The 27,526-nt window shown below is 39.8% G+C and overlaps 1 protein-coding gene across 1 annotated transcript; it reads right to left on the reverse strand.

The window, feature by feature from the left end:
* Positions 1 to 206: 206 nt before the first annotated feature.
* Positions 207 to 25,940, reverse strand: GLO1 (glyoxalase I). The gene is made up of 6 exons (XM_001500488.6): positions 25,655 to 25,940; positions 9,244 to 9,326; positions 5,720 to 5,860; positions 4,812 to 4,879; positions 4,316 to 4,405; positions 207 to 1,671 (listed from the first exon to the last, which is right to left on the reverse strand). Exons 1-6 carry the CDS (start codon positions 25,736 to 25,738, stop codon positions 1,583 to 1,585), a joined length of 555 nt encoding a protein of 184 aa, XP_001500538.1. The 5' UTR covers positions 25,739 to 25,940; the 3' UTR covers positions 207 to 1,582.
* Positions 25,941 to 27,526: the final 1,586 nt, after the last annotated feature.

Below are 27,526 nucleotides of genomic sequence, written 5' to 3' on the forward strand. Positions count from 1 at the left end.
CCTTATTTACTTTTTTCTTCTCACCTTTCCCATACTTCCTTATCCATAGAAATTATCTGCTTTGCAGGGTGCACAGAATTCCAACTATTTCCAGTTCAGAATGGGCCTGCAAGCCCCTTCAAATCCTTGCAGTACTCCCTGAGGGCAGCCTTATTTGTTTTTAAGAAAGAACATACTGGATGGAAGTTTACAAATTAAACATAGTCTTATTTAAAACTTTATTTTATTTCAGTCTGTAAGTACTGCTATTTGTTTGAATTGCTCACATTAATCCATTCCATCCAAAAAGGAAACGTAAAGTGCTTCTAGCAGTGTACGCATGGGTGGCAGGGCCTACCCAAAGGTCTTCCACTAGAGTCTACAGAAAATCTAAATGTAGTTGAACCACAAACTGGATGTTCTTATTCTCTGGGCCATAAGAGATTTGCAAAACCAGTCTGGACTTTTAAAACCCATCAAACGTCAATCGTGGCAGGGAAGACCACTGAGCTGATGTCTGATAACCAACGTAGGTTATCACTGAACATAATTTATCCTAAACGATCACTGGCACCTGGAAGGCCTTGGGGTAGGAGCTCTTCGCAAGTAACAAGCACCACTCGTGCGGGAACAGCCAGGCATCCCCAGCGCAGCTGGATGCTACAGACTTCCTCCACTGCTTCGCTCAGTGGTACTCAGGCGCGACAGCCGAGAGGACGATGCTCAAACTCACTGAAGGTTTTCACAACAGGCGACTAGTGAAGGAGGTGTTGTGACGTGTTGATCTTTAGGTACAGTTTAAATACTAAAAATGATGATGAGATCTTGAGTGCTTGAGCCTATTTATATTGCCTTCAATTCATTAAAGTTATTTTACATGTCTAGCCTGCTTTCTTTCTCATAGGATAGTTGGGAGGATTAAATGAGATAAAGTATGTGACAGCCTACTCTAGTGTCTGCATACCCAGTATTCCCATCCTCCTCCCCATACCAAAACAGGTTAGTCCTTGAATGTCGAAAGTACTTTGTAAATAAGAAGAAATTAGTTTTTCTGTCAGCATCTTTGTCAGCGTGATTCTGAATTGCTCCCAAGAGTACCTTCTCTTTTGTAAAATAAACACTTTATACTATTTGAAGTACACATGAAATTCATTTTTGTTCAGTGTTCTTTACTTTCTGTTGTGAAAAGTTATTTCTGAGGAAGTGAAACCCCAGAAGGTAACTACAACAAAAACATTTTAAATGTTTTTTTAAAAAAATGATGATTCAAAGGCAGACTTGTAGAGAAATCATATTTAGGACATAGAGGGCAAATGCATTTTCTGAAGGGAACTGTTCTAATTATTACCTAAAAAAGTAAAGTTATACAACTACATTCAAGGACATAAGACAAAGCACTACTTTAAAACTAGAATGACTGAACAGTTAGGTGAAAAACATAGCTGAAATGGGAAAGGGAAATGGACTTAAAAATAATTTGAATTGGGACAAAGATCCACCAATCCCAGATGCTTCTGTTATCTGAATATCTTGAATCCCACTGTGTCCTTTTTTACCTCCCACAATGTCTTCACTGAAATCTCAAAACAGTATTCTCACAGAACTAAATAATAGTTATCATGCTGTTAGGATTCAAAATCTCAATCCAGTAGCCATCAGGATCTTGAATAAATGCCAGGCCTTTCATTTTACCTATAAAATAAAATGATTTTCATTATTGAAAAGCCTTTTAAAAAACTTAAAAATTTAAAATGTTTTTTATTGATTCAAATTTGCATTTTAATGAAGTAAATTATTTTGTTTATAGTTTTAACTTTAAACCATTTTATTATCGGTGTTGCCCAAATGCATATTTTTCAGAATGACTAACATTTTATCTTCTGAACAGAGCTGGAGACCAACTCTCCTGAAACAGACTGTGGGACTGACTGCATCTTCTAGGTAGCAGGTATTCACTTCACCTGCACTATATCACTTCATGCTACCAGTTACGTAGTCACAGACATTATTTTAAAGAGAAAAAAGAAAACAGGGAGGTGCTCACAGGAGCAGGTAGTATGGCTTACTCACACAGCCAAAAGACCCAGATGCTTGGGTCATATGAACCCTTTAAACACTATTCTACATAACCCGAGCTGTGCCAATCCAAGTCTTTTGCCCAGGAATTCATAAGTGGGATTGAGAGGTGAGTAGGCCTAGCAGTAGCGCTGCTTGCTTAAATGGAAAAATGTGAGCTCAGAAATTTACTTTGGGACCAAGATGCTGAATTAGTTTGACTCCTATCTCTGGCTCCTTTCCCCAAGATCAACCCCAAAAGAACACAGATGGAAAATGGGAAAAAAAAAAAAAAAGTAAGAAACCCCTGGGGTGATGGCTGGGGAGAGGAAAGTGGGGCTGAGACAGGTAACTGTTTTAACCTGGCCTATGTGGAATGTTGGCCTGGACCCAAAGGCATTCCATCATGGCTGTGGGAGAATAAACAGAAGTTTTGTTAGTTTGGCTCTGGCTCCTCTAGTGCCTTGGGCATCAGCACCTACCCCCCCCACACACACACTGCGGGGCGGGGTTCAAACTACTGGTTCAGATGTCCTCAGAGTAAATAAGGGCAGTGCAGAAGCCTTGTGCCTGTGAGGAACTGAGAAAAACAGGTGGGAACCAACTGATCTCCCCCAGCCCTCACTTCCCACACAGCCAGGGTCAGGGCATGACAATCTCAGAAGTGTCTCCTACTAACACTGCTTCTTCCTGAGGGACAAAGGGGAAGATTTGACCTGAAGAGCTGCTCTGCAGAACGTGAAGTGTCTAACTCTCATTTTCAGGTGCCTAGACATCTCTACCCAATCCACCTTCCTGAGATCATCAGGGTCGTTAAGGACTGAGGCCTGGCCTTCTCCCCATTCACATTGCCTGATGGATGGAAACAGCTAATAGGTGCAGTGAAAAAAACCCTCTGAGACCAAAATAACGAAAAATTTAGGAACATAACATAAAACAAACAATGAACTACAGATTCAAACATAAGAACAAATATTAAACCAATGACCAAGAACTAGTAAAAAATATAAAAGTGATGAAGAATATGAAATATAACCACTATGAAACAGGAACAAGAAAATACTAAAGGAACCAAACAAAAATTAGGGATCAAAATTCTAATAGCTGAAATTAATAACACAATAGATGAAAACACAAAAGATGACTATCAGAACGGATACATCTGAGAAAAAACTAGCTAATTAGTATGCCAGTTCTGGAAAAACCCTGAAAGAAGGCAAGGACAAAGAAATAACAAATATAAAACGCTTCCAGAACAAAACAGAAGACAATATACAAAGGAACAAGAATCAGACAGGAAATTTTTCAACAGCAACAATGGGTGGGAAATAAAATAGGACAATGGAGTTGTATTTTCAAGACTGAAGAAACATAAATCTAAGATTTTATGTTCTCCAAACTGTCATCCACATATAAAGGCATGGTTCTCAGCATCCAAAGCCTAGAAGCCCTGCCTCTCAGACCCTGTGGAAACAGTTTTGGTTGAGGTACTTAATAAAAGGACAGAAAAATCCAAAAGATGCTGCAAGAGATATATGGACCAAAGGTGACCAAATACCTTGACCTATTTATTACCTTTAAAAAAAAAAAGCCAAGGCCAAAGAAAAAGGAAAAATAAATCAATAACATCCCAGTCTGGGTCATAGTAACATGATGAGAGCAAAGGGGAGCAAGTTCGTTTCTTACTGAGGAGGATATTTGGTTATCAAATGTTTTCAATGAAAAAAAAAGAAAAGAAAGGATTAAAATGAAACAGTGAAATGTTTCAAATGGAAACTGAAATAAATTATGACAGCAGAAACAGATCTAAGTAAAATAACTGTAATACACATAAATCCAACAAAATCTAGATATATACTACTTTAAGAGACGTACCTAAAACATAAGGACATGCAAAGGTTGTAAAAGGATGAAAAAAAATATTAGGCAATTATTAACTGAAGAGTTTGGGTGTAGTTATATTAATAGGAGATAAAATAGACTTTAAAGAACTGATGTTTGGGTGACTAGCTATCCCTGAGACAGTGAAAGCTGGTGGCCAATGAGAGGAAGTGGTAGACTTGAAGGGTGGGAGGGAGCCTAGATGGCTCTCCAGACCCTGTGTCTAGTCCCTAGTGAAGCCACCTAGTTGCTGTCTTTCAGTTTCCTAAGAGACCCAGGTATTCTTCCAGGAATTTCCCTTCTTTCCTTAAGCTGGTTGAAGTAGACGTCTTCAAAGTTACTTGCTTATAAATGTGATGTAGCTAAAGACAAGCCTGAAGAAAACAAGGAGCAGACTCACCATCATCGGGTTTCTTCACAAATTTGACTCCCAGTTCTTCAAATCTTTTACAAGCACCGCGTACATCAGGAACAGCAATTCCAATGTGACCTTAGGTGACCCCCAAAATACAGCAGAGAGAAGGAAGAAATAATCATAAATAATTATAACGGGGTCTCCGTGTGCCACAAGTGGCTTCCAAAACCAGTTTATTTCAAAACATAAAGCACCCAAAAACAGACTGAATTAAGGTTCAAAACCTGTAATACTGTATATTAAAGAACAAGAATCTAAGTCTAACTGGCTGGGTAAAATAAATTAATTAGTTGCTCTGAATTATAAATTATTTAAAATAAGCCCAATATTTGCTCACATATAGTTCAATCTGTTAAGAAAATAACCACACTCCTAATAAGTTGATTATACTTAATGTTTTAGATTTATTAAAATCATAAATAAGTACACAATGCAAAATCACACAAATCTATAAACATTACATACAAATAGGCAAACATACCAAATCCTCGAGGGTCTGAATTGCCACTGTGGTAACTCTGAGTCTCATCATCTTCAGTGCCCCAGTTGCTACAAAAGGCGGGAAAACAAAATTACAAGTGACCTGTTGAACAGCTATTCTGAAAGAAAGTTGCAACAATCTGTCTTTGAAATCTTACCATGTATATATACTACTTAATATACTTGGTGTAATCTCTGCTACTGTATAAAGTTTTCAACAATAGAAAGGGCAAACCCGCAAAGGATGATTTTAAGACTAAGGAGACAGTAAAACCAGGCATCTGGCTGAGAACAATAATGATAATAGCAACTATCATTTACTGTGCTAAGTACTTGATAGTTCATTAAATTCTCAAAACAGCTCCATGGGCTAGTTTTGAGTCTCCATTTTATAAATGAGACTGCCACTTAAGGAGGTGACAGAACTTGTTCAGGGTCCCAGAGCTATCATCAGAGCCAAGACGCAGATTTAGGTCTGTCTGATTCCAGAGCTGTTTGCAATCACACACCCTGAAATAAATGCTCTTTTGTTAGTTGTTAAGGAGCGCACAGGAACAACATAAAGAATAAAAAAGAAAGGGCAATCCCTATTTCAACTCTTTTAAATGTTGAAATTATGAAGACCTTGGTTGTAGTACCTAAACATTCATTAGCTACAGTTTGGCAAATATCTTGCCATTTTAGTCTTATATTCTCTATCTAAAAGGCAAATGATCTCACTTGCCCTACCCATGCCAAGAACAATACAAAGACCAAAAGATCCATTAAAAAAACAAACATATTTGTTACAAATGCAAACTGATTAGGCGGACGTGGTTTGAATGAAGCTGGAAGGTAAAGGAAAAAAGCTTTAAAAAGCGAGCTTTAAAAAATGCAGAATATATAAAAAGATAAAAACTGATAACTTACTGTGTCAATTCAAGTGTAGCTTTTCTGGAGAATACCCATGCTACTTTTTCATCTTTATCTTTTGGGATGTCATTTTTATCCTCATAAGCCAGGAAAAAGAGTGAAAATTTCATAGTGGGAAAATCTAATTTTTGGAGTAGCCTGAAATTAAACAACAAGAAGTATGAATCAATTAATAACAGGAAAGGTTGAATCATACTAAAATCAATGTGACAATATTCAAGTTCTACTAAGAATGAGAGCTTATGTAGTGAGGCTATTTTAATAAGAAAAGCAGGGGGAAAGCAATGAAAAAATCTCATTAAAAAACTTACTCATCTGTAAATATCAGTGAAATAAAACATTTTTTAAAAAAGCAAATTTTTATAACTCACCAATTCTCTAAATATAATGAAATTTAGCTGGAATTATAGTACTTGTTCATAAATGGCAGAAGTATCTTCAAAAGAAAATTTTATATTTAGTGAAAAATATAATGTATTACCTTATTGTTCTTTTAGATATATGGCATTCAGTTAAATAAATTTATTGGGTTTTTACTATGCCAAACTCCTAGGAAAAGAAATTGAGGATAGATGGTAAGAGGGAAGGAAGAATAGATTAATATCACAGAAGACATGAATGTCAAAAGAAAGTGGTTAACAGCATCAAATACGGCAAAAAGGTCAAACAGGATTAAGACTGAGGTCACTAGATACGGAAAGTTTCTGTGAGGGCAATTTCAGCAGCTTGGGGCAGAAGCTGGACTGCCCTGGAGTGGCAGAGAAAGAGAAGTGAACAAGTGAAATAGCAAGCGTGGTCTCCCCACATAGAGGGTGGGTGATGACGGGAAGGAGGGTAGGAGCAGAGGACAAGAACTATCCTAGAATAGAGAAGACTCAAGCTTTTTTGTAGGTTGAGGGGAAGAAGCCAGTGGAAAAGGAGCAACTGATATGAGAGAAAGAGTGAATTACTAATCTTGAGGTTTTAAGAAAGATAAGTGATGTTATGGCCTATAAAGTGAGTTTAAAGAGTATAAGATTATTTTGTAAGAAGTAGGGTAGAACGAGGAAGCATACAATTTTCGTTAGATCTTTGACGATTAAATGCTCAAAGATGACCGCACTCATAATCATTAAGAGGAAATGGTTGAAGCATAGTAAATGGAAGTTTCTAGAGTTCAGTCCGAATCTTTTAATTATCACTGCTGTGTAATATGCCTTGGCCCAGTAAGATCTATGCATTACTTATCACAAACAAGATTGACTCTAACATGGTTACAATAAAGTACCAAACGCCTCAAATACTCCAGTCACGGAAAACTATGCCTGCACCTACCAACGCAGACTGCACAGGCCTTGCAGCCCAGTCGGATGGGAACTGGCGCGCGCACCTGCTGTGACATGCCTTCCTCAGCCGAGCATCTCTTTCAGTATAACGTCAAGCTGCACCCTCTTTGGGGGCTCTTTGAAAAGAAGGTCAACGCTGGCGTCAATCAGACCTGGATTCAGTTCCAGCTCTGCCACATGCCCACTGTGGGATTCGGGGCCAGTAACTTGATGTTTTTGAGCTTTGTTTTCTTCCCTCATCTGTAAAATGGGGATATAAGCTACCTCATATGCCTATTGTGAAGACCGAATGAAACACCATGTAAAGTCTCGGGCAAATAACAAGGGTTCAATCAATTTGTTTTCCTTCTGTCCTTTAAATATGCCATAGATATAAGCAAAACTACTTTTTCTGGGAAGAATTACAAGAAACTGTTAACAACGGTTGTCTTTAGGGAAAAAGATTGGGAGAGGGAGGCTATCACTTTTCATTTTGTATTTTTCTCAATTCGTTAGATTTTCTAAATATAGACATGCTGTATTACTTAAATTTTTCTCTCACTGTCAATGGAGGTTATCTAGGCAGTAAATTAAATTAAATTGCATTCTTTTTGTATCTATATTACCAAAAACAAACAAAAAGATCTCATGCTATTTAGGGAAACAAATCAAGAAAAATAAACAAAGGCTAAAAGTGGCCATAACATCAAAAGGGTCTGGACACATTAAGGATTTAACTGGCAGCTCTGGAAGAGAAGGGAGTTAGAGAAAATCCAAGTACTGATGTCTTGTTGCCCAGTGAGACCGGTTGAGATAGAGGAGAGGAATTTTTTCTTTTTTTATTGAGGTAATATTGGCTTAAAACATATAAATTTCAGTGCACAGTACTATATTTTGACTTCTGTATAGACTACATTGTGTTCACCACCAAAAGTCTAGGTGCCATCCGTCACCATACAAATGTGCCCCTTTACCCCTTTTGCCCTCTCCTCTCCCTCTGTTAACCACCAATCTATTCTCTGTATCTCTGATTGCTTGTTGTTGTTTACCTACCACATGAGTGAAATCATATGGTATTTGGATTTCTCCATCTGACTTATTTCACTTAGCACAATACCCTCAAGGTCCATCTATGTTGTTGCAAATAGCATGATCTCATCTATTTTATGCCTGAGTAATATTCCATTGTATATATACAACCACATCTTCTTTATCCATTCATCCATTGACAGACACTTAGGTTGTTTCCAAGTCTTGGCTATTGTGAATAATGCTGCAATGAATATAGGGGTGCATATATCTTTTCAAATTAGTATTTTCATGTTCTTTGGATAAATACCCAGAAGTGGAATAGCTGGATCATGTAGTATTTCTATTTGTAAATTTTTTTGCAGAGAAGGATTTGCCCTAACATCTAGCTAACATCTGCTGCCAATCTTCCTCTTTTTCTTTTTTCTTCCACAAAGCCCCTCAGTGCATGATTGTATATCCTAGCTGTATCTATGTTTAATTTTTTGAGGACTCTCCATACCATTTTCCATAGTGGCTGTACCAGTTTACATTCCCACCAGCAGTGTATAAGGGTTCCCTTTCCTCCACATCCTCTCCAACACTTATTATTTCTTGTCTTGTTAATTACAGCCATTCTGACAGGTGTGAGGCAGTATCTCATTGTGGTTTTGATTTGCATTTCCCTAATAATTAGTGATGTTGAACATCTTTTCATGTGCTTGGTGGCCATCTGTATGTCTTCTTTGGAAAAATGTCTGTTTAGATCCTCTGCCCATTTTTTAATGGAGTTTTTTGTTGTTGTTGTTGAGTTGTATGAGTTCTTTATATAGTTTGGATATTAACCCCTTATCAGATATATGATTTGTAAATATCGTCTCCCAATTGTTAGGTTGTCTTTTCGTTTTGTTGATGATTTCCTTTGATGTGCAGAAACTTTTTAGTTTGATGTAGTCCCATTTGTTTATGTTTTCTTTTGTTTCCCTTGCCTGGTCAGACATGGCATTCAGAAAGATACTGCTAAGACCAACGTCAGAGGAGAGGAACTTGACAGAAGCCAGTCAAGCCTAATCTCAGACTCCTGGCCAAAAGGACTTTTGTGACTTTTGAAGCGAACTTTAATCCATATAAAATGGATCTGAAAACATTCCCTATATTTGCAAAGCTATGTATTTAAACATTACAAGTGCCAATAAATAGTTTACTTACGTCATTCCAAGAATTCTAGTATAAAAATCCAGTGATTTCTTAGGATCCTTAATGCGCAGCATGGTCTGCTGTAACAGAAAATCCTAAGGACAAACAGTATGTATTAAACAACTTTTACCATTTGTTACCAACATTAATTGTTATTTCTGTAACAAGATACAAAGAGTCCGCCACTGTAACACAAAGTTTAAGAAGAAAGCAACTTTGTCCCCTCAGCCTACCATTGAAACCACCTGGAAACAGTTCTCATCCTCAGCACCTACAATTTCCCATGGCTCTCTCCCCAAGGGTGTTTTCTGGTCACAAGAGCAGATCCCTGTGTGGGGCATGTCCAAAGTGCCAGAGAGTGTAGACCCCAGGAATGACCGTCAACCAACAGTGGATAAAAAACCTGGCTTCCTTGACCCTTGGTGAGACAATTCTGAGGCATGTTCCACACAGCCCCTTAGAAGCTTCCCAGCAGGACTGAAGCCGAGTTGCCCCCACTGGTAATCCAATCTTACACACTTTTTATTGCCTCCCTTCCCCGCTCCTAGGAGCTTTCTTTCACTACCTCCCAAATAAACTGCTTGCATTCCAACTCTTTTCTCCCATCTGCTTTCGGGTGACTTAACTAGACAATGACATTACAAATAAAGAGGTCAGTCACTGTAAAATTCGTTGAACGAATGCATAAACGCCCTTCCAGAACAATTTATTGGTAAGCAAGGAGTTACTCACTAGATTCTAGGTTCCTAAATAAACAAAAGAGTAAAATGTTACTGTCTCTAACACCATTGTGAAACTGTCCAATTTACAAATCAGGAAACAGAAGGTTTGACTTGATTGATAAAAAGGTAGACAGTACTTTAATTCATGGAGAGAAGATTATTATTAGCATTAATAATAATACATTGTCTAGAGCTTTGCCCCCATTAGGTACAACTGTGAGGCATTACTATCTACAGGCATTAATATCCCCATTTCATAGATGAGAAAAACCATCAGGGTGATTAAATTAATTGCCCTAGCCCTCTGATTCTAAGTTCAGGTCTCCTTCTCCCATAGGTACCTTTCAGATCATGAGTCTTAACTAAATCTGTGCTTCCTAACAGATTTTTATTCTTGTTATATCCATGGACTTGACACAACAGGCCTGAAAATTCTGAACTCTCTCTTGGCAGCCACACAGACATCTCTCCCCTATAAATCACATCATATAAAATACAAATATATTTTATTCAATCAGCATCACTAGGATATGATATTTTTCTATTTTGCTAAACTTTTAAGTAATCAAAATGTACTCTTATTTTAAGCATTAACATTCTATTTAAAACAAAACTAGCCTAAAAACTACCTTATCTTAATAAACTGATCTTAATGAATATAATAACTTAATTCTTCCTTCACAGCTTATAATCACACATACGGCAACTGGCTCTGAAGTTACATGTTTCTAGAATATTTGGATTGCTTTTCTCAGTCAAGTGCTACACTTCCAAAGGTCATGGTTTCAGCAAGCAGCTGAAAAGGAGAAGAGCAGCTCCTGACATCCAGGCCCCAGCATGGCTCTGACAACTGGCTTTGGTTTTCTCCTGTTGAAAATAACTGCTACACAGTCTCTCTGACTGCAATGAAGTGAGATCAAAATAAAATTCCACTTCACATTCTTGGTTAAGCAGATTAAGACAAAGCATGGGTTTCAAGGCACTACGTATACAAGAACACTACAAAAACAGCAAATATTCCCTTCTCCCGGCTAAGACGAGTGGCTGCTGCTTCTCTGTCAGTTACAGTATTTGCTTGAGGAGGCGGCTCCAGGCCAAAATCCTACACGTGATCTTTCAGGCCCCACCATAGGGGATTAGAAAAGCTGGAGCTGGCAGGCCGCATGGGTGACAGCTGCCCTCCTCACACCGACTTGGTGCGTAGCCAGTGCATTAAGGTCCCTGGAAGGAGTTGCAGGCAAGGACTAAATTCTAAAGATGTTCCTGCTTATTCTATCAAACACTAGATACTGCTGTGAAGAACTCTGCAAATGAAACTAAGGTTGCTAATCAGCTTACTAACTTACTAACATTAAAATGGAAGATTATCCAGGTGGGTTCAATGTAATCACGTGAGATGTTAAAAGCAGAAGAGGAAGGCCGAGAGACAGAGAGAGATGAGAAAAGAAGGCAGAAGAGAGGTGTGGCAGAGAGGCAGTCAGAGGGATTCCAAGAGTGAGGAGTCAATGTGCCAGTGCTGGCTTGGAAATGTAGGGTCGCATGAGCAAGGAATGACAGCCAGCAAAGAAACTGGGACCTCTGTCCTACAACTGAAAGGAACTGAATTCAACCAATAACCTGAATGGGTTTGGAAGCAGACTTTCCCCCAGGGCCTCCAGTAAGGAATGCAGCCCTGTCAATACCTTGTTTCAGCCCAGTGAGACCCATGTCAGACTTCTAACCTACAAAACCATCAAGTAATAAATTTGTGTTGTTTTAGGCCACTTACTAGCAATAGAAAACTAACACATCTCAATGGAAGTCCATAATTTTGGTGAGGTAGGTTGCAATCTACGCACAGGTTTTTCAAATGACTAAAACTATCTGAAAATGTTAAATACTACTGCGTAAAGAAAACATCAGCCATCTACTTATCTGCCTTAAAAATGTACAGAATTTAACCTTATTTTGATGATTCAAGGACGTTTCTATAAAAATCAATCATTGTCTTACGATGTAATACAGGAGCTCCTGGTGCATTTAGTTCTACTTGTTCCTAGATTGAGATTGTCCCTGGAACTTCTGTTTTTTACTTTTTTAATGAGTTTTTTAGTCTCCTCCTTCACCATTAAGCTATTAGTTGCCAATTCTATTAGCAAAGCTCTCCTTTCCTGGACACACAGCCCCCAGCTAATTTCTCTAAATTCTTCACCTCTACACTTCTCTCGCCCCCCCCCCCCCCCCGCCGCTAGCTCTACCTCCCACCCAGGCTGGCTGGTAGCCCTCTCTCTCCCTTCGCCCCCTACAATCTATTCCCAGCGGTCCTTTAAAAAGTTAATTCAGATCACGTCACTCTTCTGCTCAAAAGCCCCTGAGAAGGCTCCCCATTCCACTCTGAGTGAAATGCAAAGTCCTCACGGTGGCCCACTAGGACTGGCCCCTGTCGCCCCCCTGACCTCTCCTCCCACCCCCTCACTCTGCTTCACTGCCGTCTTCAGAAGAGTTCACTGAACTTCGCCGTGTTCCAGTTTAGGACCTTTGCACCAACAGCTCCTCTGCTGGAATAATGCTCTTTCCCCAGAGCTACTTCTCCTAATCTTTTTTTAACTCTTTGCTCAATGTCATCCACTCAAAGAGGCCTTACCTGACCACTTTATTTAAAATTGTAACTCTCCACTCCAATCCCCTTACCTTATCTCATTTTTTCATGTTCTTTTTCCAAAGCACCTGTCACCTTTTAATATGCTATTTACTATATTTATCTTTCATTGTTTTCTTCCCCCATTAGAACACAAGCCCCAGAAGGGCAGGGCTGTTTGTTCTGTTCACTGATATATCTCGGAACAGAACCTGCAGAGTAGGTACCCAATAAATACTTGCTGAGTGAGTACATGAACTTTCACTAGATTTTTCTTTCCAATCAAGCTGCATCCAACGTTACTGGTCTCTTCCGCAGTTAAAAAAAAGAAAGAAAGAAAGAAAGAAAAGGTATAAAATCTAAAAACTACCTTTCAAAATCTGTTCTGTAATGACCCAGTTTACCATTCCACCAATGATACATTGGTCACAGTTGTGTTTCATCTCTTCAACATCTTTCTAGTACCAGCATTAGTATTTCTAGACTACAAAGGACTTTATTATTACTTTTGTGGTCTATAAAGGCTACAGTCAAATCCATGTACCTTAGGCACAGAATTATTTTTTCCTGTAGATACTGTGCCAAGTATTGTAAAACAAGTTCAACAACCCTGCCTATCCCATGCCTAGCCCATCCCTATCCTACAATCTTCCTGGAAAGCAATTTGGATCTCAAGAGTCTAAGAGTTCATACTCTGACCAAGATGTTCTCCTTATAAAAATCTATCTCAGGAAATAATCAGAAACTCTGACAAAGATTTGTATACAAAGACATTCATCACAACACTTACACAATAACTATGTGCCAGATACCATTCTAAGTGACTTACAGAAATTAACTCATATAATCTTCACAACAACCCTATAAGATATGTATTATTACCATCCTTATTCTACTGCTAAGAGAGTAAGTGGTAGAGAAAAAACTCCAGCCCAAGCAGTTTGGTTCCAAAGTCAGTTTTTTTAACCACCTTGGCTTAACTGCCTCCAACAATGAAGGAAGAGTTAGATAATTTATGACACGGCTTAATAGAATATTATGAAGACACTTAAAATGCTGCTTTAGAAGTATATTAAATGGCATGGAGACATACACACAAGTATAAGTTTAAAAAGAATACATATATGTATACTTGTTTTATTTAATATACTATTAAGATTAATTGCATCTTAAAAGTAATGTTAAAGTCTTTAAGTTTATCTATTCACATAGCTATGTATTATAGCTATCTAAATACATATAAAAGAATATTAAAATCAACTTTAAAAAGTCCATACGTAGTTCACAATACTGTATTGTATACTTGAGAGCTGCTAAGAGAGTAGGTCTTAAAGTTGTCACCACATACACACAGAAAAGGCAACTAACAGACGCATTAACTAACCTTATTGTGGTAGTCATTTCACAATATATACACATATTAAACCACCACGTCGCACACCCTTAACTTACACAATGTTTTATGTCAATTATACATCAATGAAGCTGGAAAAAGATAGTGGGAAAAGAAAGAAAAGTTGTAAAGATAGACCATTTTTCTGACTGAGATGACTCAATATGATGAGCAGACTGATTATTTCCAAGTAAAGGTATAGAGGTAATATAATCTCTGATACCATTTTTAATCTTTAGAAAAGAAAAGTCTAGACATGGCAAAAAAATTAAAGGTATGTTCAATTTTAGTGCATTTATTCATAAAAAATAGGCTTATAACTCCTTTGCTGCAAAAGTGTTATTTGGACGACCTAAAAAAAAAGGAGGACTTGCTTTTTACAAAACGATCAAATTGTTCAATGCTAAGAGTTTTCTTTTTATCACCAAAATCATCTAACTCTGGTAAACACATGAACGATCTTAAGAAAAAGTCCCTTTTTTAAAAAAAGTTCCTAAAAATTACTGTTTATTGCTATGGTTCTAAAATATTGTTTAAAATAAATATATCTTGTGTTTAAAAGTTAAGACACATTCATGCCTTGTCTTATCAAACAATTCTTAACTTTGTCTTTCCCTTATCATGCTCTAAATTCGGAACAATAAAAGTGAGATGTCTTGGGGCCAGCCCTGTGGCTGAATGATTAAACACATTCTGCTCTGGTGGCCCAGGGTTCACCAGCTCGAATCCTGGGCATGGACCCACACACCGCTCGTCAAGCCATGCCGCGGCAGCATTCCACACAGAAGAACTAAAAGGATTTACAACCAGGATATACAACTATGTACTGGGGGTTTGGGGAGACAAAAATAAAAGAGGAAGATTGGCAATAGGTGTTAGCTTCAGGCCAATCTTCCTCACACATACACACAAAAAAATGAAAGAAGTCATAAAAAAAGAAAAGTGAGATGTCTTGTAAGCCTAAACTATCTTTGGCTTTTCTGGGACGGGTGCTAGGTCACAAAGATTCGCTCCTTTGCGTTATAAAAAGGAAGAATAATAGAAATAATTAGGCTTTTGGGGGTCATTCTCCAAATTTAATTAACTCAAAACTACTATGAAAAACCTTTAAAGGTACAATCAAGGATGTTTCTAGTGCATGTCCTCTGTGCCTACAATACAATCCTGACAAAACTATAAAGGTGGGGCAGGGACGTGAACCAAAGGGTCAAGGTCCTTTTGATCACCTCTAAACGGATTTTTTTGTATACGATGTGAAACCTAGGTAGAGCTTCATTTTTTACCTATGGATGTCCAATTGCTCCAGCGCCATTTCGTGAAAAGGCTATCCCTTCTTCACTGAACTGCTATTGTATCTTTGTCAAAAATACGTTGGGCATATTTGTGTGGGTCTATTTCTGGGTTCTCTATTCTGTTCACTGATCTGTGTCTCTCTCTCAGCCCATACCAAGAGTAGTGATTACTATAGCTATAGAGTAAGTCTTAAAATCAGGTAGACGGATTCCTTCCACTTTACTCTTTTCAAAAGTGAGTTATTCTAGTTTCTTTGCCTTCAATATAAATTTTAGGATAATCTTGCCTATATCTAAAAAAGGCTTTGATAGGGATTGTGTTACACATGTGTATCAATTTGTGGAGAATTGACATCTTTACTATGGTTTGTCTTCCAATCATGAACGTGGTATGTCTCTCCATTTACTTAGATCTTCCATGATTTCTTTTATCAGCACTGTAATTTTCAGCATACAAGTCCTGTACATGTTTAAGATTTATACCTAAGTATTCAATTTTGTTGAGCAATTGTAAATGGTATTGTATTTTTAATCTTGGTGCTCATTTGTTCTTTGCTAGTATATAGAAATACAGTTGATTTTTGTTATGTTTATCTTGTATCCTGCGACCTTGCTGAACTCACTTATTAGTTCTACAGGAGTTTTTTTGTAGGTTCCTTAGGATTTCCTATGTAGACAATAATGTTATCTGTAAAAAGGGAGTTTTAGTTCTTCTTTCCAATCTGTATGACTTTTATTTCCTTTTTTTGCCTTCCTCCACTGGCTAGAACTTCCAGCACTATGTTGAATAAGAATGGTGAGAAAAGACACCCTTGCCTTGTTCCCCAAAATTAGGGAGAAAGCATCACCACTAAGTATGTTAGCTGTAAGCTGTTTAGAGATGCTCTTTATCAAGTTGAAGAAATTCCCCCATTCTTATTGGTTCTGAAGAAAAAAATGTTTTAATCATGAATGGTGTACAATTTTGTCAAATGCTTTTTCTGCATCAATTAATATGATCATGTGATTTTTCTTCTTCAGCCTCCTAAGCGGTGAACTACTTTGACTGATTTTTGAATACTGAACCAGCCTAGCATACCCGGAATAAACTCCACTTGGTCATGGTATGTAATTTTTTTTATATATTGCCGAAGTCTATTTGCTAACATTTTGTCAAGGATTTTTACATCTATATTCACGAAGGACACTGGTCTGTAGTTTTCTTTTTTTGTAGTGTCTTCATCTGGTTTTGGTATTAGGGTAATACCAGCTTTATAAAATGGGAAATATTCTCTCTTCTTCAATTTTATTGAAGGAATTCTGTAGAATTGCTGTTAATTCTTCTGTTTGGAAGAATTCTCCAGTGAAATCATCTAGGCCAGGAGACATCTTTTTTGGAAGATTATTAAGTATGAACTCGATTTCCTTATGTTATGGAGCTATTCAAATTATTTATTTCATATTGGCTAAGTTACAGTACTTTGTGTTTTTCAAGGAATTGGTTCACTTCCTGTCAAATTTATTTACATGGAGGTTTTTTTAGTATTCCCTTATCTTTCTGATCTCTGAAGAGTCTATAGTGGTATCCCCTTTTTCATTCCCAAAATTGGTAATTTGTGTCTTTTCTCTTTTTTTGTCAGTCTTGCTACAAGTCTGTCAACCTTATTGGTTTTTTCAAAGAACCAACTCTGTTTCATTGATTTTCTCTATTTTTTTTTTCAATTTCATTGATATCTGCTCTTTATTATTGCCTACCCTCTGCTTCCTTTGGGTTATTTTGCACTTCTTTTTCTAGGTTCCTGCGGAGGAAACTTAAATCACTGATCTGAGACTTCTCCTCTTTTCTAATGCATGCACTTAGTGCTATGAATTTCCCTCTTAGCACTGTCTTAGCTGAGATTCTTTTTTCATGTTCATTCAATGTATTTTTTAAAATTTCTTGAGACTTCCTCTTGATCCATGGATTATTTAGAAATGTGTTATTTAGTTTCCTCGTGTTTGGAGATTTTCCTGCTATGTTTCTGCTACTGATGTCTAGTAGCAGAAATCTTGATTCTATTGTGGTCGGAGAACATACTCTGTACAATTTCAATTATTTTAAATTTGTTGAAGTTGGTTTTAGAGCCCAAGACATGGTCTCTCTTGGTATATGTTCTGTGGGCACTGGGAAAAAAAGTGTATTCTGTTCTTACCGGCTGGCGTGTTCTGTAAGTGTTGATTAGATCTTACTTGTTGATAGTGTTGCTGAATTTGTCTATATCTCTGCTAATTTTCTGTCTAGCTCTATCAATTGTTGAGAGAGGAGTACTGAAGTCTCCAACTATACCTGTGGATTAGTCTATTCCACCTTTCCATTATATCAGTTTTTGCTTCATATATATATATATTTTTTTGAGGAAAATTAGCCCTGAGCGAACATCTGCCACCAATCCTCCTCTTTTTGCTGAGGAAGACTGGCCCTGAGCTAACATCCATGCCCATCTTCCTCTACTTTTTTTTTTTATATGTGGGACGCCTGCCACAGCATGGCTTGCCAAGTGGTGCGTAGATCTGCACTCGGGATCTGAACCAGCAAACCCCGAGCCACCAAAGAGGAACGCATGAACTTCACCGCTGTGCCACCAGGCTGGCCTCTTGCCTCACGTATTTTTGCAGCTATGTTATTTGGTGCACACACATTTAGGACTGCTACGTCTTCTTGGTTAACTGACCCTTTTATCATTATATAACATACTTCTCTATCTATGATAATTTTCTTTGCTCTAGCATCTACTTTGATATGAGGATACAGGCATACCTCACTCTACTGCGTTTTGCTTTATTGTGCTCTACAGATATTGCATTTTTTACAAAACCCTCCACCAGCAAAGATTACCACTTGCTGAAGGCTCAGATAATGGTTAGCATTTTTTAGCAATAAAATATTTTTCAATAAAAGTATATACCTTTTTTTTAGACATAATGCTACTGCACACTTAACAGACTACAGTATAGTGTACACATAACTTTTATATGCAATGGGAAACCAAATAATTCATGTGACTCACTTTATTGCGATATTTGCTTTATTGTGGTGGACTGGAACCAAACCCGCAGTATCTCCAAGATATGCCTGTATAGCCACTCCTGCTTTCTTTTGATTAATATTTGCATAATATATATTTTTCTATCCTTTTACTTTTAAAAGCACTTGCCTCTGTCATTATATTTGAAGTGAGTTTCATATGGTTGGGGCATATTTTTTTTTTCAGTTTTATTGAGATATAATTGACATACAGTACTATATAAGTTTTAGGTATACAGCATAATGACTTGACTTACATATGTTGTGAAATGGTTACCACAGTAAGTTTAACATCCATCACTTCATATATAGGTAAGTCGGGGCATGTTTTTAAATCCATTTTGCCAATTTCTGTCTTAATTGGTGTAATTATTGAAATACTAGGGTTTATGTTGGCCATTTTATTTATTTCTGTTTTTTCTCTTATTCTTCGCCTTCTTGTGGGTCACTGGAACATTTTTTTATACTTCCATTTTGACTTCTCTATAGTATTTTTGCATGTACTCTTTGTATAGCTGTTTTTAGTGGTTGCTGTAGGTATTCCATTATATATAAGTAACTTATCACAGTCACTTGGTGTCATCATTTTATCAGCTGGTGTGAAGTGCAAAACCTTACCTCTCTTTACATACCTTTACTCTCTCCCATTTATAGTTAGCTCAAAATATTTCTATTGCTGGGTTGGGGTGGAATTTCAGGTTTCCCATGTTTCTCCACTGATACAGCAAGAGGGGAAGCTTGTTACTGCCTGGCAAGATTGAAGTCCTGGCCCCCTACTCAGCCTTCTCCGATACCACCCTGGCAGGGGGAAGCTGGGCACCTCACGATAGCCTGTTGGGTGGAAGATTAGGCTCTCCACTCAGACTTTGCTGGCATAGGTGGGGCTTTGGCCAGGTTTTTCTGTGGTGTTTGGTATAGTAGAGCAACTATTGTCTAAAAGTTTTCTGTTTTGTCAGGAAATACTACCTATTTCCTGGTCCTGTGCTAGAGAGGGCAGACTTTCAATGGGCTTTGTCTGCATCCACTGGCATTTCCAGGTTGCTAGCTTCTTTAGCTCCAAGTCTGGGCTATCTGAGATAAAAAGAAAACCCAGGAAACTCACCACCATGTTGTTCCTAGGGTCTCAAGGTCCCTAGCCAATTTTCCTTCTCTCCACTTTTCAGAGTCATCCACGTTTGCTTTATATATAATGTCTAGAGTTTCTAGCTGTATTTAGCAGGGGGAATAGGGAAAAGCATGTGCACTCCATCTTCCCAGAGTTAGTCCCCAAATGGATTTTATACAATTGCCTCCAACAACAGGATATGTTTGGTTACTATATATCTGCTTTCAGAATCAATCAAATATCGTCAAAAAGCCAGAACAATGGCAAAAAAGTAGCTTGACTTTGGGTTTCCACCTCTCAAATTCTCTTTCTAGTAATGAAGACACTCATTTCTCTAGAACTGTTACTAAGGAGCTTTGTGAAATATCTTTTATCTTGCTCAAAACTGAAATCTCTCTTGCCTCTGTCACCTTCAGTCTTCAGAAAAGAGAAGTTTCAAACTTGCATTAGCCAAATTTTCAGAAATTTTAAAATTTCTTTGGCCTAAAGTGTGTGTTTTGGCCTTAATAACAGTGTGGCCAACTCCCTTTGGAGCCCATCAACTCTCCCAGTGAATTTTCAAAGGTGTTGCATCATCCCCAGCAGGGAGTCTTAGGGCTCAACTGAAGGTCCAGACTCAGAAGACAACCATAGGCTGGCAGGCTAACAGTCAGGGAACAGCGCTCGCCAACAGAGCTGCGTGAGGCGTTCCTCTGAGTCCTTCAAGGAGTCTACACAGCTCGGGTGCAGGGGGAAGATCCATGCTGGGCAGGAGTGGGACTCCCCCTGGTGTAGAAGCTCTGGGTACCACAGGAGCCAATCTCTCTATTAGCAACTCCATAGGCATGGCTTCCAGAATCTCCACGAGGGACAGTTACAAGATTACGGCATTGAGGGGAGCCCAAAGCTGTAGCTTCCCCTTGGGTATTTATAGTTCTCCCTCTCCAGATGCCATTGAACAATCAAGTTATTTCACCATACGCAATACTGTCAAGTAACAAACACCAGTTTTGATTGTTTCCTGGGAAACAGAGCTAGAGTTAACCAAAGGTCAGATTCTCACCAGAGGGCAAAGGGCTTAATGCTTTACCCCTAGACGTTCTATCTCCTATAAAACAAAAACAGAGGAAGTTTTGCTTTTTCTTGACTTTTTAAAATCCCAACTGCCTTCAGAAAAAGATCCTTTTGGAAATACACGCATATCTGAGGGGAACAAGATTGTTTTACTATACGACAGTTGGAGCATGTAGTTTATGTACAATATGGTGTGATTTTTCTTTCTTTGCTATCTTCCTCCTTCTAGTATTACTCCCCTGACTCAACCTATGTCAGAAAGTGACAAATTATTCTTGAAAATAATTCAGCCACTCCCTTTACATTTACTCTATCTTATCTAAGTTGGTTTCACGTGCTTCTTTCCTTTCCACTCTGTAACTCAACACTCAACAACATACTTCAAGTATACGTACCCTACAGAAAAGGGAGATAGAAATAGCTAAGAAACAAAAAGTTGTTTGTTTTTTTTTTTTTGCTGAAGAAGATTCGCCCTGAGCTAACATCTGTTGCCAATCTTCCTCTTTTTGCTTGAGGAAGATTCACCCTGAGCTAACATCTGTGCCAGTCTTCCTCCACTTTATATGTGGGCCGCTGCCACAGCATGGCTGACAAGTGGTGTAGGTCTGTGCCCAGGATCCAAACCTGCAAACCTGGGCTACTGAAGCAGAGCACATCAAACTTAACCACTATGCCATGGGGCCAGCCCCCAGGAAAATCTTTTAAATTTAAAAGTTACCTGTCATATTAGTAAACACATCTGCCAGTCTATTCTTACAACAGATAAGAGACACAGGAAAACTCAAGAAGCCCTCAGTACCATGAGGCCTTTCAAATCTTATGCAAAGGGAGAAAAAACACACAAGTGTGAGAGACATAATCCTTCAGAGGCAATATGGTTCAAATGTTGGTTCTACCACTGTTACCTTGAGTAAATCACCACTTTTCTTGAACCTCAGTTTTTGCATATTTAAAATGGGGATAATTATAGTTCTCAGCTCCTAAGGTTGAGTTGAAAAGTAAATGGGATAAAGCTTGAAAGTGCTTAGCATAGTGCCCAGCCCAGAGCAAGCTACTTCGCTTATTATTGTTCTTACTGTTACTAGTATAAAATACATCCAGAGTTCACACTACCAAATATTGCTTTTCATTCCCAAATCTGCATTCCCCAGCCCATACCTCTAACCTCAGCTCTGGACTTACATCTCCATCAGCCTACGCATCATTTCCACCAGGCTCAAAATATCAAATTCATTCCAGCCCACAGAAACACTCCTTCCTATATTCCTATATTCCCAACAGGGAATGCCTCTAGAATCCCTTGTTAGCCCCAGTCAGACAGCTGGGGTCTTCCTGGACTCCTCCCTCTCCATTCCTCTGTGATCTAATCCAAGTGTCCTATCAACATGAATGCTTAAATCTCGCTGGAGTCTTTCTCCTTTCCTTTCTAATGATCACTACCTTGGCTCATGTCCTCACTACTTCCTGCCTGGACAATCGTCACAGCCTCTCTGGTATCTCTGCTTCTTGCAGGCTTACCCAAATGCAATCCAGAGTGATTTTCCTATAATGAAAACCCAACCGTGTCATTTCTGGGTTAAAAATCAATCCTTCAGTGATGCCTCAGAGCTTTTAGGAGAAAGTCCCAAAAGCAAGCACATGTGCTTGCTGCATACTTCTCTAACTTGATCTTTTGTCACCATTCCCCTAACTGGTCATTTCAAACGTTTCTGATTTCATACACTTATCAGTTAAAAAAAAAAAAAAAGAGCATGCACCCCCAATAAATGTACATTTATTTTAATTATATACACAAATATATTAATAAAACATATATTCTAAAATAAATTTACCAAACAGAAATCTTTACAGGGTGAGAAAAACAAATGAACATAACAGGAGTGCTCATATTTTCTCCGAGCATCCCAATGATTATTTGTGTACCTTCCCTTCAACTCTCACTGCCTATAACTTCAGTCTCATTGTATTACTTGTAGGTCCCTGCATCATTTCTCGATGTCACTGTGCTTTTATATATATTTTATGATTGTGTCTGCCTAGAACAGTCATCCATCCATCTGGCCATTGTCCTTCTTCCTTCCTCCTTTCCATTCTTTCTTACCCCTACCCCTGCACCCAACTCTACCTGGCTACCCTCTTTGTATTTGGTAAAACTCAGCTTAAGTGTCGCCAATACTGAAAGTTTTCCCTGACCCCATCACCTATCACTCAAATGGGACAGGACTCCAAATTATTGTTTCAAATGACACTGATAGAGATAGTAAAAAGAATGAATTTCAGGAGATCGCCACTTGGGAAAAGAAGCATTTGGCCTTATGAAGAAAGTTAGTCAAGTAAGACTGCCCAGGATGTGGCACAGCCATACCTTCTTTGGTCTGCCTTTCAGACAAAGATGTGAAATGATCAACAAGCAACTTGACTTTCTACCACCACTGCTCTCTCCTTTCCAAACCAGGCCCTCATCACTTATCTCACCCTCTGGAAGAGCCTTTTAGGTGTCCTCATCACCTCCAGGCTTGGATCCCTCCAACCTACTCTACAGAATGCTTCGAATCTCTGAGTGGTTCCCCACTACCTATATAAAATCCAACTTCCTTAGATGTGCCATTCAAAGCTCCTCCCATGATGTGGCTCCAGCCGACCATTCCAGCCTTCTCCAGTACTGCTCCACTGCTTAAATAACCTGAACTTCAACCAAAAACACATGACTCGCCTCTGCAGAACGTGCCCCGCACTGCATCTTCCTGCCATCTCACCACATTTTGTCTCAGATAGTTCCCCCACCTACACTGCCCTCCCACGTACCTCCATCTCCCATGTACTACTGTGCAATCCCACCCATCTTTCAAGGCGTAGTCCCACCCCCACCTTCTGCTTGATGTACTCCCTGATCCCCACAGGTGAAATACAACCTTGAATTGTGTCACTTTTCATAGTTTAGAAAACATGGATACAATGCTATCCTCATAACACCTCTCTTTATGCTTCTTTTACAAACTCAGCCCAAGTGCCCTGCTAAGATCACTGCACCCAATGATAGAAGCGGGGATTCAAAAGCAAGTCTTCAGACTCCAAATACCCTGTGCATACACTAAACCACAGACGCCACCTTCCAAAACGTCTACCTCCTGTGCTCCCAGACTGCTTTGTAATTTCAATAGCACATTAATCCCAGTTCCACCATATGTTAGAGTTGATGTATGTTTGGTGAGGGGATCTCATCTTATTCAGGCCAGTATCCTCCAAACATACCACGTTCTTTACATATAGCAGGTGATCAGCTATATGTATTTAATTTAACTCATTTAGGTTTTTTACTTTCCTTCCCATCAAGTTCCAAAATTCCTACTGGAGTCAGTACTCCAAAAGAAGAATAGGATGGAGGCTGGGCGTGTGGGTCCTCCCTAAGCAAGTTACTCAACACCTCTGTGCTGGAGTCTCCCTATCTGTAAAACGGAGATAATAATGATGCCTTCCTCATAGGGTTGTTGTGAGGATTAAATTAAGTGATGTACTTAAAACCACCACCCAGGGCCTGGAACACTCACTATATACCAGCTGCTATTACATATTCCATTTTATGTCCCCTACATGGTATTTTAAGGGCCAAAAATTACTGATCTCAAAAAATAATTACTCCAAATCACTAAGAGAAATTTAGACTGTGGAGTGTAAATTAAGAATGCAAGGAAGGGTATTTAATATATTTTATAAAGATCTCCCTGAAATCTTTTTTCCGCTTGTTTTTTATTTTGGCAAGGAAGATTGGCCCTGAGCTAACATCTGTTGCCAATTTTCCTTTTTTTCCCCCCCAAAGCCCCAGTACCTAGTTGTAAGTCATTCTAGTTCTTCTATGTGGGATGCTGCCACAGCATGGCCTGATGAGCGGTGTGTAGGTCTGCTCCCAGGATCCAAACCAGGGAACCACAGGCTGCCGAGGCAGAGCACGTGAACTTAACCACTCGGCCATGAGGCCAGCCCCCAAATCTTTTTTTTTTTAATTGCCCAGTACATAAAATCCCCAGTTATCTGGGAAATTAATTTATACTGAATGACTCAACTTATGTGAAATAACTAGGTATTACTATTAGAGGGTATATAAGTGAGATGAGTGTGAGAGGAAACATATATTTATTTATTTATTCTCTCAACTTTGCAGTGACTAACATTCTTCCTAAGCTGAGAACCAGGCGCTAGTCAAAGGCTTTAGCAATTAGAGGCGTCTGAGTCTACACCCGGAAGGCAAAGCGAAAGCACGGGTCAAAGTCATCGACCTCTCTAGAGGTCTACATAAAGCACATATTCAATCTTCAAAGAATTCAGAAATTCCCCAGTTTAATGAATAAGTACAAAGGCGTCTTCTGACACTGATGCGAACACTAGAAGGACCCCCTCCCCCGCCCCCCGCCGCCGACTCCCACCCCAGCAGCCGCGGCGTCTCATCGTGACAAAGCACGGAGGCACCACACCTGAGTGAGTTACACTGACTCTTAGTAGAGACAGGTTAAGCAAGCTGGAGGGATGAGCGCCATCCTAGGCAACAAGTCGTTCCTCTTACTGGGTCTCAGCTGCAATGAGAGGGTCGGTGAAGGAATTTCTAAGATTCCCTCAGATTCCCTAAGCTCCATGATTCTGTCCTCTCTCCTGGGGGCCAGCAGGCACAGGGAGGGCACAAGTGTGGCCGTCAGGAACCGTAAAAGCCAGGCCAAAGCGAAATTCTGGGCGCGGTTAAACTCGGAGCGATCAAATTAGTTTGGAGCAGTTGAGCCTGGAGCCAGGGCAGTTACAGAAAAATGATCCCGGCCGGGAGGGGCCGGCGTGGATAGGGACCTTGGAACCTGGACTGGGAGTTCTGAAAGTGCTCTTCTTATCGGCCATGGCTATTGACCTGGGGAACACGCACACCGCTGACAAACTATCTGACCCTGGCTTAGCCGTGGCCTCCAGTTACCGTCCCCAAATACACAAGCTAATGCAAGTGGGGTCGCAGTCTTTGAAACAACCCGAACAAATGGCTCTTCTCATGGATCCCCCACCAGACACCATCAGCACTCTTCCCTCCCAACTCCCAAGGCCGGCGGAGCGGGAGCGGCGGCCGGATGGGGTTCGAATCCAGCTCGGGCCGGACCCGGCTGAGTCCGGGGATCTGCTCCCTCCCGGGAACCGAGAGAACCGAGAGAATTCGGTTCTGCGCCCACCTTGGTGCTGGGGTCTGGGTCGGAGCAGCAGCTGAGGGCGGCCTCGTCGGTGAGGCCGCTGGACGCGGGCTGCGGGTCTGCCATGGCCGCACTGCAGGATCTCGGACGGCTCCCAGGAACGCAGCGAGCACCCACACTCCGCCGACTGGGGGCTGCAGGGAATAGCCACCAGGCCACGGCGCCGCGGGGCGGGCGGCCGCTGACTCCCAGCCAATCGCTGCGCGGAGAGCTCTCTGCTGATTGGGTCCCAGTGAGTCAGCGCCCCAGCCACGGGGCTCTATGTCCCAAGACTACAACTACCAAGATGCCTTGCGCACAAGGGAGGGACCCTTGAGGGGGAAAAAACACTGCTGACTGGACAGCATGGTTTCTCTGCGTTGCCTGGTGACCTAATTTTGTTTCTGCTTAGTTGTTAACATTCAGTAACCTCCCATACGTCAGACCTCAACTGGATAGGAAATTGGAATTTGATGGAAAGAGAATTAGGAGTTTTCTTTTTAAATTATAAGCATCCGAAAGTCTTCATTTTCTGTTTAAGCAACACTGGAAAACTAAAACAAGTCTGACTTAGTAGTAAACCTAGGTTCAAGTTTTGGTTCCATTATTTATTAGCTCTAGAAGCTTGGAATAATTACTGACCCCTCTCTGAGCTTCCTTGCAGGATTTTGGTAGGATCAAATGAGATTTAAGTCACGGTTTCACTACTTCTGATCCAAATGTCCATGACTTTGTGGGGGACTGGAATTGGCCACCTCAAGATATGTCTCTTCGGCATGAGGAATATTTTGGGCTGGTTACTTTTAAAAAAAACTGCAGACAGGAAAGAAACTCTGAAAAGCAGTGTTTACTTACCCTTTGTTAAGAAATATTTACATCGTAAAGGAAATCTCCATCTGTAAGGGTGTCTCCCTCTCTGTACCAGGAAGGCCGGATGACCTTTTCTCTAGAAAGTCTTATCAGTGCAGAAGGCAAGGACTTAAATCTGCATAATAACCTGATCCTTGTTTACTGTACTTGTCTAGTAACCTCCTGTAACTGACTCCCCCCAACCCCTAACATCATCCTTTGTCTTTAGCTGAAGATGATATTTAAGTGGTGGTTTCGGCCATTTTGGCAAGTTGCTCAGGTTGCCTGAGCCTCTCCCATGTATACGTGTTATAAAGCTTTGTTTAATTTTCTCCTGTTATTCTGTCTCATGTGAATTTAATTCGTTCTCTGGCCAGAAGAACCCAGAGTGGGTAGAGGAAATGTCTTCCTCCGCTACAGCTTGCAGTGTGTTTTACTAAGGCACGTATTTTAATTGTGTTCATTGTAAGACTTAGTCATCACTGTGTTCTTTGATTACTGGCACATAGTAGATGCTCAAAAATGCTTCCTGTTATAAAAAGACTAAATGATCATGATTGGTGTACCCATAATTTTAAAAGGACTTAATGTTAATGAATGAGGAATGAGATTTGACAGAGTTTTTACGTGAATAGGAGGGCTTATGTAAATTAGCAAGAAGTTACATGGGTGTCAGGAATTTTGGTTCCAAGGGATTGGGCTTGGGCAAAATGAGAGTTTAATGGCTCATCCAATCAAACTGAAGCAGGCCAGGGATGCATGTGGCACTGGGCATGTAGCACCACACACCTGGCCACCACCAAGATGTCTCCATCTCTCATCTCAGCTTATTTCTTCATCTCAGCTTCATTTTGTCAGACATACTTGGTCTAGAAACTTGGAGCTCTCAACCTCTCAGCCTCTCACCAGAGAGGGAGTGAACCTCTTCCCTGAATTTCAATTTGGTAAAATCCAGGGAGGAGCTAGGATTGGCCTAGGCTAGGACCTGTGCTTACTCCTGCGGCCAGGTCACTGTGATTGGCAGCC

Source organism: Equus caballus, chromosome 20, assembly GCF_041296265.1.
Source record: "Equus caballus isolate H_3958 breed thoroughbred chromosome 20, TB-T2T, whole genome shotgun sequence".
Classification (NCBI taxonomy): domain Eukaryota; kingdom Metazoa; phylum Chordata; class Mammalia; order Perissodactyla; family Equidae; genus Equus; species Equus caballus.